Source organism: Mesoplodon densirostris, chromosome 5 (genome assembly GCF_025265405.1).
Source record: "Mesoplodon densirostris isolate mMesDen1 chromosome 5, mMesDen1 primary haplotype, whole genome shotgun sequence".
NCBI lineage: Eukaryota > Metazoa > Chordata > Mammalia > Artiodactyla > Ziphiidae > Mesoplodon > Mesoplodon densirostris.
This window is the reverse complement of record NC_082665.1, coordinates 56667752-56683023: the sequence shown is the minus strand read 5'-3', so window position 1 is coordinate 56683023 and position 15272 is coordinate 56667752. Positions and strand designations below refer to the sequence as shown.

Sequence of the window (15272 nt, the reverse complement as noted above, 5' to 3'; positions counted from 1 at the left end):
AGGTGTGCTAGAATTCACGTATCCAAATGTTGAAATTACTTCAAGAGCCAGATTACAAACTGTGCATTAACATTACTCTCATTACTTTTAGTTACACCTTCAAAATTTTTTAAACAAGAGATTATATTATGTAATTTAATATCACTTAATCATCAAAATTGACTCCAAATAACTTAGCTATTTTCAAAAATCAAATACATTTTCAAGAGGCAAATATTTGCTGCCACTAAGAAGCATGCATGAATGGCTCTTATGGGAATTAGCTACTTGGAAGAGAGCCTGATGAATTTAATAAGAATGACCTGGATTGACTTTAGAATTAGTGCTTTGGTGGAAGGGCATCAGGATTGATCAATTTGATAGAGGGATCCTGGGACCACATCACTGGCTACCTTTATTCCCTCCCCCAGGGAGAAAACACCTGAAGTTTAAAGGACCAGTCAGATTCCAGAACAGGGCATGTCATGCTGTATACATAATTTATTAATATGTACATGTTTTTTGTTAATTTAAAGCCTTTTTGTTGCATGATTGTTCTCCCCCTGCAGTTTCTCATGAAACTGTAGCCAAGATGCCTTTCTGAGCTTTATCCTTGTGCCATAACTCTGTCACTCAGTGGCTGCATTTGAGGAGGACAAATAATTATGTGAGCAGCATGACTCTCTGATGAACAAATTAAGCCCCCTATTTATTAGTAATAACTGCTTTCTCTTACAGTGGATAATGAAGAATTGCAGGGTGGATTCATGTTGTGCTTCCTGGATGATGGATGTGGTATGAGCCCTGGTAAGTTAATTATCTAGATTCCTACCTGGCTGTTAGAACAAACAGCCTGAAAACCTATAAAATAAATAAAAATAAATTGAGCTATATATATATATATAAACAGGTATGGAGCTATTAGGGAAAATAAACCCCAGACTTAACATATTGTTGAGCTTTTTAGGTTTAAATATACCAGCTGACAGAGTAAATTCATTGTAGCCATCTAAAGCAAGACCAAAAGTGAATGTAAATATTGCCAGAAAAATGACAGGCACAGGGCACAGATTTCTTGTAAGGAACAGCATCTGGGAATGAATGGAAAACAAACACAGACTGTGAGATTGTCTTTAGCACACCCTTCAGGTACTGCTTGCAAGAGACCCGAGGCAGTTTCTAGTGTCTTTAGGCTATTTTAAATTTTTTGTTTAACCTTGAGGTAGAGGTCACCTCTCCTTATTTTTAGCAGTTTGTGTTTTTTCCCTGCACATTCAAAGGTTTAGTTGCTTCTTGAATGTTCTCATCATAGTGAAAGCATCTACAATGCATTGCATGATTATATTCGTATCTTCAAGGCTAGCAAAAGGCAGCACAGAGTAGGTACATAATATTGTTTGCTGTGGAATTGAGATGTTATTCCTTCAGATAAAGGATTTGCATGAATTGGGATACCTTATCCCTGAATTCTTATAACACTTGTGTATGTCCCTCAAGCTAGGCTTTTTGACCACCGGATTTAACAAACAGTGAGGGAGTTCAAATAATATGGTAGTGTTCTGGTCAGTTCCACACCAGAGGAAAGAATGATCATCAGTGCTGATAGAAGCTAAGAATAAAAAATAGAGCAATTATCTTCTTTTGAGTCTCCAAAGACCCCTTTGGTCTGAATGGTAAAAGACTATGTGTGACATATTCTAAAGCAATTCCTTAAAAAAAGAAGCAACTCCTTTATATGGGTCCACAAACACAATAATCAGAACACAGGCAAGTGACAAATATTCAGATCTTCAGAAGAAACTCACTTCAGTTGACATATACAGTTGTATTTTTAAAAGGCCCAGTAGTGTTGAGAGCAATTCTTTATTAATGTTGGGACTCAGGTGATAAGTTGGAAGAGTTTTTCTGATGACTGAAAATAGAATCCGTCTGTTGTCCAAGCTGAGCTCGATCAATCTTGACCCTTAGAAGATGACTGTGGTGATTTCCAAACTCTTTTCACTTGCAGTCTTGCCCCATTACAGTGCATGCCCCACACAGCCATCCTGAGTGGATTTTTTTTCTTTTAATAGGTCATATTGATGCCCCTGCTTAAAACCCTTAGTGGTTTTCCATTACTTTAGAATAAAATTCATATTCCTCAGCAACACTTTCAATTTCTTGCGTTATTTGGCCTCTGTCCACCTCTTTGACCTTTTCTCGTACCTCGCACTTCCTTGCTTATAGCACTCCAGCCACACCTGGCTGGCCCTTCATCATTTAAATCTCATCTCAGATGACACCTTATGAAGGAGGCCTTCCCTGAGCATTCTATCTGCAGGCTACATTCTTGTTAATTCGCTGTAACATTACCCTGGTTTTATTTCCTTTACTTAGTGCTCTCCGAAAGGATCTTGTTTGTCTCCTTCTTTCTCCTACCATGACATAAAGTTATTGAGGACAGAGTCATGCCTGTCCTATTCAGTGTTCTGTCCCTGTGCTCAGAACTCTGGCCACCATACATGGGAGTCTGTATGGTGTGTGATAAAAACCATGGGATTTGGTCTTCTGCAACTCTGGGTGATAGTTCTGTGGGTACCATTTATCAGTGTGACCTTGGGAAAGTTACATAAACTCCTAAAACTTAAATTTCCTCATCTGTAATGTGTAGATAATAATAATAGTATCTTCCTTGTAGGCTTGTTATAAATATTAAGTAGTTGGTGCAAATAAAGTATATGATATAGTACCTGGCACATACTAAATAATAAGCAGTAGCTAACATCATTATGGATACCCTCGTCTAGTAGCCAACCCTTAATAAGCACATGTGATAAAATGTCCAGTTAGCTTCAGACAAGCGGAGTGTCTTTACACACCTCCTGCCATGTGCCACTGAACTATAGCATGTCTGCCCCCAGACTGACACAGGGTCCTCAGGACAATTCTGGAGCATGTATTCAGGTAGCCCAATTGGGAGACCCATTTCTGTCTTTTCCTATTTCCCTGGGAGCATTCTTGTTTCTTGGAGGTATGTGTATTCTGAAGTTCAGAGGATTCTTCTCTAGAATTCCAGAATGCCCTGGAGAGATCAGGAGAATAACTCTCAAAGTCTGAAATAAGTAGCCCTTCCCAATTAGTAGCAGACCAAAAGCTATTCTGCCCTTCTCAGTCTCACATGGGACTGGATAAGTGCCAAAAGCATAGAAAATTACTAGTGGTACAAATAATTATAGAACCTTTAATTTATTAGCATTTATTAAATGGCATGTATTGTCTTTAAGGTTAACACATCATCTCATTTAATTCATTTCGTTTATCTTCATCAACAGATCTGTGATATAAGTGTTAGTAGTTCCCTTTTAGGGACAAGAAAATTTTGTTTAATTAATTTTTGGCTGTGTTGGGTCTTTGTTGCTGAGCGTGGGCTTTCTCTAGTTGCGGCAAGTGGGGGCTACTCTTCCTTGCGGTGCGTGGACTTCTCATTGCGGTGGCTTCTCTTGTTGCAGAGCATGGGCTCTAGGCGCATGGGCTTCAGTAGTTGTGGGACGTCGGCTCAGTGGTTGTGGCTTGCGGGCTCTAGAGCACATGCTCAGTAGTTGTGGCACACGGGCTTAGTTGCTCCATGGCACGTGGGATCTTCCCGGACCAGGGCTCGAACCTGTGTCCCTTGCATTGGCAGGCAGGTTCTTAACCACTGCACTACCAGGGAAGCCCAGGGACAAGGAAATTAAGGCTCTACTTCCCCAGAGTCATGTGGCTAGGTCTGTCTGGCCTCCTTCAATATATTGCCGTTATGATCCTGGTCAGAGATTATGGGGCCTGACAAGGATCCTTGTCTTTGGACTGACCCAAGAAGTATGGATTTGTCCTAATATATGTGTGACATTCTGACAACTGGACCTCTGGCCAGTGTAAATGACTCATAAGTCCTAACCACTTACATGTCTTTGTCAATTATAGAGGAAGCTTCAGATGTCATTTACTTTGGAACATCCAAGAAACAGTTACCAACTTTGAAGTTTATTGGGCAACATGGCAATGGTCTTAAAAGGTGAGAATTGTTTTCCTTAATGCATATATTATTGATTTTGATTATTGGGAATAATATTTGGTTAAAGGAAATCTTAGAAACAAATATAAACTTGAGAGTCCTATCTTGTTTTAGAATTTCCACTACCCATAACTGACTTGAACCTTTACAATGTTTTAATATTTAATTAAAATTTAAAATTAAAATTTAAAATTTAATTCTTAAATAGATGATTAATCTTTTTTTCAGAGATGGCTGAAGTAGCACCCCTGTAGCTTAAAGCTTCATCACATCTCTATGTCCTATTGTTTCTCAAAGTGTATCTTAGTGTAGGTGTTATATGTGTCCACAGCTTATGTTAGTGATCTGCCTCAAAGAAAAGTGAGGACATGAGGCTACGATCACCTGTGTAGCACCTGCCAGGGACAGATGATTGTTCTTTGCTGGAGCCATGGACAGCACCTTATCTCAAGCCAGAATGTGGGCCTGGATTAGTTCAAATTCTGCTCTGCTTTGAGAAAAAAAAAATCATACACTCTTGGTGATGAGTCAGCAAAACAGTGGAGTTATTTCTATGAAAAGAACAACCTGGTACAGTACACGATATCATGCTCGCCTGTTCCTTCTTTCTAGTGTTTGAGATGTAAACCGTTATGTTCTTGATTTTTAATATAGTGGATCCATGAGGATTGGAAAAGACTTTATTCTTTTCACAAAGAAGGAAGAAACGATGACCTGTGTGTTTTTTTCTCAGACATTTTGTGAAAGAGAAGGTCTAAGTGAGGTAAGGGTTGAGAATTTTCCTTCGGTTCTCATGGTAATGGAATTGTTTTCATTTACCGTTTCAGGAGGTAAAGTCTACCATGGTTTCTTTCTGATTATGCTTTAGAAATTTAAGAGTATATTTGGGAAATGGAGAGAGGGTAGCTGGCCATTCTGGGGTCATTGGAGGCCTGTCCTATTGATCCTTCCTTGAGTAGGTTTGTAACTCCTAGACAGTTTTCAGAACTTTATTTTTATTATCCACGTACACAAATTTTCCAGAATAAGAGGCTCCCTTTGGCGCAATGAGCTTTTTGGAAGAAGCTTGCAAAACATTTCCACCACTTGTCTGTAAATTAGAGTATCATTTTTAAAATAGAATATTGGATTCAAAAGACTTGGAAAACAACATCTAAAGAAATTGAATGCAAAGCAAACTTAAAACTGTAACTCTGTTGACCATAATTTCAATTCCATTTGCTGACCCAGAGACATTTTATTAATTTGCAGTGTCTGAGTTTAGTATTATGAACATCAGTTATAATTCAATATAGCAAATACATGTTGAGGAACTGCTGTCTGCCTAGCACTGGGTAGACCCTGTGGAAGTAGAAAACAAGCGGGACCACCTGACCATCATTATTTTCAGTCTTATCACCAAATAAGGCAGACACATATGAACTGGATAAATTAAAAAACAGGGGTGTTTAAAAAGCATGCTGTTCAATGAGTATGTGTTCCTGCTGTTACTCAGTTGTCAAAAGCAGTGATATGGATGGAGAGATGAGAGAGCCTTGAGTGGCCAATGAGGGTTTTATGGGGAGAGGACAACGTGTAACTGGAAAGGTTGGTACATGGTGAGAAATGGCATGTGGCAAGTCTCAGGCCTGAGATGACTGTGGGGTTTGGAGGGACAGTCCAGCAGGAGCCCAGCATGCCCGCTGGCAGCAGTGGAGTGGGGCTGGTTAACAGGAATAGTCTGGAAGCAATAGGGAGTAGCTGAGTGGGATTCTGACACGAGGAAAAGCAATACTTTAAGCATTTATATTGTACTTTTTGTACGTAAAGGACATGGGAAATTGGGCCAAAGCTGAGGTTATAGTTTTCCCAAAATGGGCCATTTCCTTTTATTTTTTTTAAACTAAAGCCTGCAGCCCCTTTCCATTTCCACTTCTACAGAGGCAATCTCTTTCAACAGTATTAGCTGATTCTTTTGCTATTTTCCTGTAAATCTCTATATAACATGCTTGTATTGCTACTTCTTGATTTGACTTAAGCATTATCTATTCTATTAACCTCCCACTGTAAAAGAGGAGGATTTATCTGTTTCTTTTTCTTTGCTCCCATCACACATACATACCCTTCCAATTCTCCACCCTCAGTATGGCTCAGTTGTAATTTTGATTGTGCCAATATTCACTATTTACATTAGAGACTATATAGGCACTACATACAACTATACCATATCATAAACTATTATTTTTCTCTCTCCTGCAAAACTTTTAATTAATAATTACTAATTGCCTGCTTAGTGTTCTGTATGCTTATCGCTATCACTGAATATTTGCTTGGTCTTATATGTCTTTTATCACTGTGTTAACCCCAGTCTCAACCTGTTATTTTGATGGTTCCACCGTCTTGAAGAACTCTATTCTGGAATCTTCTTATGTGCTGCACCTCACATTCCTGCTTTCCATGGCTGGTATTCAGCTGCCATCCTGGGATATGCCCCTGCCGTCATTCTGGCAATTCTCTTTACTTCTCTTCTGTGTCAGGTCTTTCCTACTGTGCTCCCTCTTCTTGGGAGCACATATCCTCCATTAGCTTTCTCAGCAAGAGTGCATGAGGGGTAAAATATTTTGAGACTTTACATGCATGAAAATGTTTTTATCCCACCCAAACACTTAATGATAGTTTGGCTTGCTGTTTTTTCTTGGAATTAGTTTTTCAGGATTTTGAAGGCATTGCTCCATGATCTTATAATTTCTAGTGTTGAGAAGTCTGAAGCCATTTAAATTCCTGAGTTTTCTAGGTGACCCATTCTTCTCCCCTCCCCCTCTATTTTTGAGAGGGCTTTTCCCCCTCTGTTCTGATTTCAGTGTTTTGCCTTTGGGTGGGTCTATTTGTACCCATCATGCTGGGGGCTTGTTGAACATTTTCAGTCTGGAAACTCATGTCCTTTAATTCTGGGATATTTTCCTGTAATATTTCATGATTTTCTTCCATCCATATTATCTTCTCTCTCCTTTTACAACACCTGTTCTTAGCTCTTGGATGTTTAGAGAAAGTTCTTTAGTTTTCTTACCCTTTCTCTCCTGTTTTCTGTCCTTTATATTTTTGTTTTGTTTTCTGGGAGATTTTCTTACATTTATCTTCCAACCCTTAAAAGGAAAATTTTTTCTGTAATCATGTTCTTTACTTCTAAGGAGTGTTTTTAGTCTCTCAGTATTCCTTTTTAAAGATATGTGGCTCTTGTTTCATGGATACAGTACTTCTTCTTAGAGCTCTGAAGATATTAACTATGATTTATTTTTTCCCCTGAAATTTTCATCTTCCTCTTATGGTTTTTGTTACCACTGAGTTGCTTTGTTTGTGCTTGTTTATTTGGTCTCTGTCTGTCACATTAGAGGCTTTTCTTAGATGACTGTTAATCCTGAATACTTTAAAGATTAGTTCAATAAAGTGCCAGTTGAAAGCTCTGAGAGTGTGGGTGGGGCTTGACAACTATGCAGGTCACAATAATGGGATCTAACTGAGATGTTTTATTGGAAAATCCTCAATATAATTTGCCTTATGCCTTTCCTTCTGGGCTGGTCAGATATCTCAAAGAAGACTCCTACAGGCTTCTGCCTGAAGGTCTAGCTGACAGCTTCCTGGGAACCAAATGAGAGAAGAGATCTGGGGTTCTCAGCATCCAATATGTATACTTTTATTTAATCCCTCTAATCTAAGTAAGGTCCCCTGCCAAGTGTGCCTGATATATCCTCTAATCCAGACGTGCTTTGTTCCACTCTTTCCAGTTAATAAACATCAGTCCCTGTGGAAGTGGGGGAGGAGCTATTGCCAGGTGGGGATCTGGATGCTACTTCTAGCTCTCTTCTCCTTTTACCCTACCTCCAGAGTTAATTCATGCCATCAGTCTCTGAGCCTTTTAGCAGACTCTGAATTGTAAATCAGGCTAGTGCTTCTCCTGCCTGGCACGGGCTTTAGATTGGTTACTTGGATATGCTGCCATACTTGGATATGCTTTTCAACTTCTAAAATGCTGATACTGTTGTCCCCTCTGCCATTCTACCCATAATCCCACAGGGGGCTGAGGTAGATTCCATCTGTTCCCACATTCTACAGTGGAACATTTTAGAATAAAACTCCAAGTATATATATTTGTCATGTGTCTCTTCCTTATAAAACTAGAATACCTGGGAAAAATAAACATTTAACTTAGTGTTTTATAATTTGGCTGGATGGTAAATGAACTGAGTTAGGATCAGACAAAAGAATGATGATCTTTCTATGTATATTTCATAGTAAATTGATGTGTGTTTTTTTAATAGGTTGTGGTTCCACTACCTTCATGGTTAACAAGAACCAGAGAATCTGTCACAGATGATCCTCAGAAATTCTCAACGGAATTGTCTATAATTTATAAGTATTCTCCGTTTAAAACTGAAGCTGAATTGATGCAGCAGTTTGATGTGATCTATGGGAAATGTGGTAAGATCATCACAACCCTGAAATTTTGATGTGAAAGTATTTGTTTTCAGTGTCTTATGAAAGACTATAAATATGATTTCATATTTTCTTCTATTTACAGTATCACATGGAGTCTCATATGGGGCAGTTATTCATTTTATTTATATAAGTTTTGTCTCAGGAGAATCCAAACGGGAATAATTCTTAACTCCCTGACATAGGGAGGAAGGTTTGTACTTGTGTGAGCTTGGTGGAACTGGGTAAGAGGAGGATGACACAGGCTATTACCGCAGGGAATCACAGTCTCTGCACCAGACGCTTTCCTGCAGCCTCCAAGATTAGATGACACCAGGGTTTATAAGAGAGTTAGCAATTTATAAAATAACGAATCCAGGTTTCTGTGCCCGTCTTTCTCCAGACTTCTACCACTTTTCATATCTGGAAGCAAAAAGATTCCTACTCCAGAGAAAACTATTTGCATTCTACTTTTTGTAATGTTTATATGCAAAATTCTGTTATGTTTATATTAAAATTCTGTTTTATGTTATGCTTATAGCAAAATTCTGAGAATTTTTTTTGTGACTTGGCCTGTGTTACCTTCAAAATTTCTTCTCTAACCTGTGGCATTTTGTTTAAAAGTGATGTTTTATGTCATCCTTTTCCCTTTCTCACAGCGGAAAAATAGTGGCAATTAAATAAATATTCATTTCATTAACATATGTGGCATACTTTATGGACAGTTAATGTAATCTCTTAGTTGCCTTCTAATGGTGAAATACTCATATAAGTGAAAGATGTACTGTTTCCTGAATACTTTTCTAAATGCTTTATAAAAATTAACTCATTTAATCCTCTAAACAACTCAGTGTTTTAGGTACCTCATGAGCTCCATCATATACATTAGAAAACTTAGGTTCAGAGAGGTTAGGAAACTTACCTGAGGTCATTGTGCTAGTAAATGGTTGATCCAGGATGTAGACCCAAGTATTTAGGCTCCCAAGTCCAAGTCCAAATTCTTAGCCACTCTGCTGTTCTCCCTTCTGTTTTAGTATTACCAAAAAAAGTGTAATTGGTTGTTCTTAAAATTTCTCTGACAATGGTGTTTGTCTTTATGTTACAATCAACTTCATAAAGAATTTGGATTTTTTTGTTTACTGTGCTTTAGAGCAGGGGTCAGCAAACTCTAACGCCTGCAGGCCATATTGGCCCCATAGCTGTTTTTGTTAGTAAATTTTTATTGGAAATAGCCACATCATTCATTTGTGTATTCCCTATGGCAGCTTTCATGCTACAACTGTGGAGTTGAGTTGTGAGTAGATCTGAGAGGCCTGTAAAGCCTGAAGTATTTATTATCTTGCCCTTTACAGAAAAAGTTTACCAACACCTGTTTCAGGGTCTAAAAGCAGTACTTCATATTTATACAAATGTTGAAAATTCATCTTTGTTCTTATGTGCATTGATTTCAGTTTTGCCAGTGAGAGCTTTGCCTATAATACAAATTTGGTTCAGGCTTCTAACAGTTTTTGTAATGCAAATTATGAAAAGAGTTCCAAAGTTTAAGAATCCACATTGAAAGACATAACGAATTGAATAGTCAAAAGAAGCGCTATACTGTAGAAACTCAACACTCTTTGGCAGAGAGTGGAATTTGCTACAAGACGTATATCTTGGAACTTATCCAAGCATATTATTTACTGAAGTACAAAAAGAAATTTGGTCTATAGCAGGTTTAATTCCATAAGTGAGATAATAGCACCATGACTAACACATAGTAGAGTTAACTATTGATGAGTCAAATATCTATTTTTCCATTAGGTACTTTGCTGGTTATTTATAACTTGAAGCTTCTGCTCAATGGAGAACCTGAGTTGGATGTTAAAACTGACAAGGAAGATATACTGATGGCTGGAGCTCTTGAGGAGTGAGTAATACGAGTGTTTGTCAGAACAGGTGTCAACAATGGCAGTGAGCTGGAGTTAGGAGCTCTACATCCTCGCGCCACGTCGGGGGCCACCAGGCCTTGTCTCTAGAACGATTAATTTTACCCCAGCTACAGATGAAGTGAGTTAGGCTAGACGACTGATTCCCAAACCTGGCTGAGCCTCTGAGTGATGTAGGTAGCTTCTTGAGAAGTATAGGATCCTATCTCATCCCAAATGTACTGAGTCAGGATCTCCAGATATCAAGCCTAGGAATCAATATTTTTCATATGTTCCACAGGTGATTCAGAGGAATATGACTGAATGACAATTCAGAATGGCCCTATGAACTGTATACTTGCAGTTTATAAATAAATAAATGGACATTCATTTTTCTTGTCTACTGGGGATCCATAGGAAACAGAATTGAGAAAATAGTAGGGGGCATGGGTGAAAAAGTGTGGAGAAATATGAAATAGTAATTAACCCTGGATTTCTCTAAAGTAAGTTTGAATTTAAAACTTATTAGCTTGAGCCTATAGTCTCTTAGTGTCAGCATGCTAGAGCTAGACAGGATTTATTTTTTTAATATCTTTATTGGAGTATAATTGCTTTACAATGTTGTGTTAGTTTCTGCTGTATAACAAAGTGAATCAGCTGTATGTATACATACATCCCCATATCCCCTCCCTCTTGCGTCTCCCTCCCACCCTCCCTATCCCACCCCTCTAGGTGGTCACAGAGCACCGAGCTGATCACCCTGTGCTATGCAGCTGCTTCCCACTAGCTATCTATTTTACATTTGGTAGTGTATATATGTCCATGCCACTCTCTCACTTTGTCCCAGCTTACCCTTCCCCCTCCCCATGTCCTCAAGTCCATCCCCTACATCTGTGTCTTTATTCCTGTCATGGCCCTAGGTTCATCAGAATCATTTTGTTTGTTTGTTTGTTTTAGATTCCATATATATGTGTTAGCATATGGTATTTGTTTTTCTCTTTCTGACTTACTTCACTCTGTATGACAGACTCTAGGTCCATCCACCTCACTACAAGTAACTCAATTTCATTTCTTTTTATGGCTGAGTAATATTCCATTGTATATAGGTGCGACATCTTCTTTATCAGTTCATCTGTTGATGGACATTTCGGTTGGTTCCATGTCCTGGCTATTGTATATAGTGCTGCAGTGAACATTGTGGTACATGCCTTCTTTTGAATTATGGTTTTCTCAGGGTATATGCCCAGTAGTGGTATTGCTGGGTCATATGGTAGTTCCATTTTTAGTTTTGGGGGTTTTTTTCTTTTTTTTTTTTTAGTTTTTTAAGGAACCTCCATACTGTTTTCCATAGTGATTGTATCAAATTTACATTCCCACCAACAGTGTAGGAGGGTTCCCTTTTCACCACACCCTTTCCAGCATTTATTTCTAGCATTTTTGATAATGGCCATTTTGACCTGTGTGAGGTGATACCTCATTATAGGTTTGATTTGCATTTCTCTAATAATTAGTGATGTTGAGCATCTTTTCATGTGCCTCTTGGCCATCTGTATGTCCTCCTTGGTGAAATGTCTATTTAGGTCTTCCACCCATTTTTTAACTGGATTGTTTGTTTTTTTGATATTGATGTCCACGAGCTGTTTGTATATTTTGGAGATCAATCCTTTGTCTGTTGTTTCATTTGCAAATATTTTCTCCCATTCTGAGGGTTGTCTTTTTGTCTTGTTTATGGTTTCCTTTGCTGTGCAAAAGCTTTTAAGTTTCATTAAGTCCTATTTGTTTATTTTTTTTTATTTCTGTTAATCTAGGAGATGGGTCAAAAAAGATGTTGTTGTGGTTTATGTCAAAGTGTGTTTTTTCCTCTAAAAGTTTTATTGTGTCTGGTCTCACATTTAAGTCTTTAATCCATTTGGAGTTTATATTTCTGTATGGTGTTAGGTAGTGTTCTAATTTCATTCTTTTACATGTAGCTGCCCAGTTTTCCCAACACCACTTATTGAAGAGGCTGTCTTTTCTCCATTGTATGTTCTTGCCTCCTTTGTCGTAAATTAGGTGCCCATATGTGCGTGGGCTTATCTCTGGGCATTCAGTCCTGTACCATTGATCTATATTTCTGTTTTTGTGCCGGTACCATAATGTCTTGATTTCTGTAGCTTTGTGGTATAGTTTGAAGTCAGGGAGCCTGCTTCCTCCAACTCCGTTTTTCTTTCACAAGATTGCTTTGGCTATTCGGGGTCTTTTGTGTTTCCATATGAATTGTAAGATTTTTGTTCTAGTTCTGTAAAAAATGCCATTGGTAATTTGATAGGGATTGCACTGAATCTGTAGATTCTTTGGGTAGTATAGTCATTTTCACAGTATTGATTCTTCCAATCCAAGAACATGGTATTTCTCCATCTGTTTATGTCATCTTTGATTTCTTTCATCAGTGTCTTATAGTTGAGTACAAATCTTTCACCTCCTTAGGAAGGTTTATTCATTGGTATTTTATTCTTTTTGTTGCAATGGTAAATGGGAGTGTTACCTTAATTTCTTTTTCTGATTTTTCGTTGTTGGTGTACAAGAATGCCGGAGATTTCTGTACATTAATTTTGTATCCTGCAACCTTATGAAATTCATTGATTAGTTCAAGTAGCTCTCTGGTGGCATCTTTAGGATTTTCTATGTATAGTGTCATGTCATCAGCAAATAGTGACAGTTTTACTTCTTCTTTTCCAATTTGTATTCCTTTTATTTCTTTTTCTTCTCTGATATCTGTGGCTAGGACTTCCAAAACTGTGTTGAATAAGAGTGGCGAGAGTGGACATTCTTGTATTTTTCCTGATCCTAGTGGAAATGCTTTCTATTTTTCACCATTGAGTATGATGCTAGCTGTGGGTTTGTCATACATGGCCTTTATTATGTTGAGGTAGTTTCCCTCTATGCCTATTTTCTGGAGAGTTTTTATCATAAATGGGTGTTGAATTTGGCAAAGTTTTTTCTGCATCTATTGAGATGATCCTATGGTTTTTATTCTTCATTTGTTAATATGGTGTATCACATTGATTGATTTGCGTATATTGAAGAATCCTTGCATCCCTGGGATTAGTCCCACTTGATCATGGTGTATGAGCCTTTTAATGTGCTGTTGGATTCTGTTCGCTAGTATTTTGTTCAGGATTTTTGCATCTATGTTCATCAGTGATATTGGTCTGTAATTTTCTTATTTTGTGATATCTTTTTCTGGTTTTGGTATCAGGGTGATGGTGGCTTTGTAGAATGAGTTTGGGAGTGTTCCTCCCTCTGCAATTTTCTGGAAGAGTTTGAGAAGTGTCGGTGTTAGCTCTTCTCTAAATGTTTGATAGAATTCGCCTGTGAAGCCATCTTGTCCTGGACTTTTGTTTGTTGGAAGATTTTTAACTACAGTTTCGATTTCATTACTTGTGATAGGTCTGTTTATATTTTCTAATTCTTCCTGGTTCAGTCTTGGAAAATTGTACCTTTCCAAGAATTTGTCCATTTCTTTGTGGTTGTCCATTTTATTGGAATATAGTTGTTTGTAGTAGTCTCTTATAAACTTTTGTATTTCTGCAGTGTCAGTTGTGATTTCTCCTTTTTCATTTCTAATTTTATTGATTTGCATCCTCTCCCTTTTTTTCTTGATGAGTCTGGCTAAGGGTTTATCAAGTTTGTTTATCTTCTCAAAGAACCATCTTTTAGTTTTATTGACCTTTGCTATTGTTTTCTTCGTTTCTGTTTCATTTATTTCTGCTCTGATCTTTATGATTCCTTTCTTTGTACTGACTTTTGGTTTTCTTTGTTCTTCTTTCTGTAGTTGTTTTAAGTTCAGGGTTAGATTGTATATTTGAGATTTTTGTTGTTTCTTGAGGTGAGATTGAATTGCTATAAACTTCCCTCTTAGAACTGCTTTTGCTGCATTCTGTAGGTTTTGGGTTGTCATGTTTTCACTGTCATTTGTTTCTATGTATTTTTTAATTTCTTCTTTGATTTCTCCAGTGATCTCTTGGTTATTTAGTAGCACACTGTTTAGCCTCCATGTACTTGTGTTTTTTACAGTTTTTTTCCTGTAATTGATTTCCAGTCTCATAGCATTGTGGTCAGAAAAGATGCTTGATATGATTTCAGTTTTCTTAAATATTCCAAGGCTTGATTTGTGACCCAAGACATGATCTATCCTGGAGAATGTTCCATGTGCACTTGAGAAGAAAGTGTATTCTGCCACTTTGGGGTGGAATGTTCTATAAATATCAATTAGATATATGTGGTCTATTGTATCATTTACAACTTGTGTTTCTGTATTTATTTTCTGTTTGGATGATCTGTCCATTGGTGTAAGTGGGGTGTTAAAGTCCCCTACTATTTTTGTGTTACTGTCAATTTCTCCTTTCATGGTTGTCAGCATTTGCCTTATGTATTGAGGTGCTCCTCTGTTGGATGCATAAACATTTATAATTGTTATATCTTCTTCTTTCATTGATCCTTTGATCAATATGTGGTGTCCCTCCGTATCTCTTGTAGCAGTCTTTATTTTAAAGTCTGTTTATCTGATACAAGTATTGCTACTCCAGCTTTCTTTTGATTTGTGTTTGCATGGAATATCTTTCTCCATCCCTTCACTTTCAGTCTGTATGTGTCCCTAGGTGTGAAGTGGGTCTTTTATAGAGAGCATATATATGGGTCTTGTTGTTTTATCTATTGAGCAGTCTGTGTCTTTTGGTTGGGGCATTTAATCCATTTACATTCAAGGTTATTATCGATATGTATGTCCCTGTTACCATTTCTTAATTGTTTTGGGTTTGTTTATGTGGATCTTTTTCTTCTCTTGTGTTTTCCGCTTAGAGAAGGTTCTTTAGCATTTGTTGTAAAGCTGGTTTGGTGGTGCTGAATTCTCTTAGCTTTTGCTTGTG

At 37.7% G+C, this 15272-nt stretch overlaps 1 protein-coding gene across 1 annotated transcript in view; it reads left to right on the top strand.

Annotated features, from left to right (window-relative positions):
* MORC1 (MORC family CW-type zinc finger 1) overlaps positions 1-15272 on the top strand; it is a 217545-nt gene that overhangs the window by 14369 nt on the left and 187904 nt on the right. Inside the window, 5 exon segments of the mRNA XM_060099828.1 lie at positions 718-786; positions 3922-4012; positions 4667-4775; positions 8308-8467; positions 10262-10367. Of these exon segments, the coding sequence (XP_059955811.1) occupies positions 718-786; positions 3922-4012; positions 4667-4775; positions 8308-8467; positions 10262-10367 (535 nt within the window).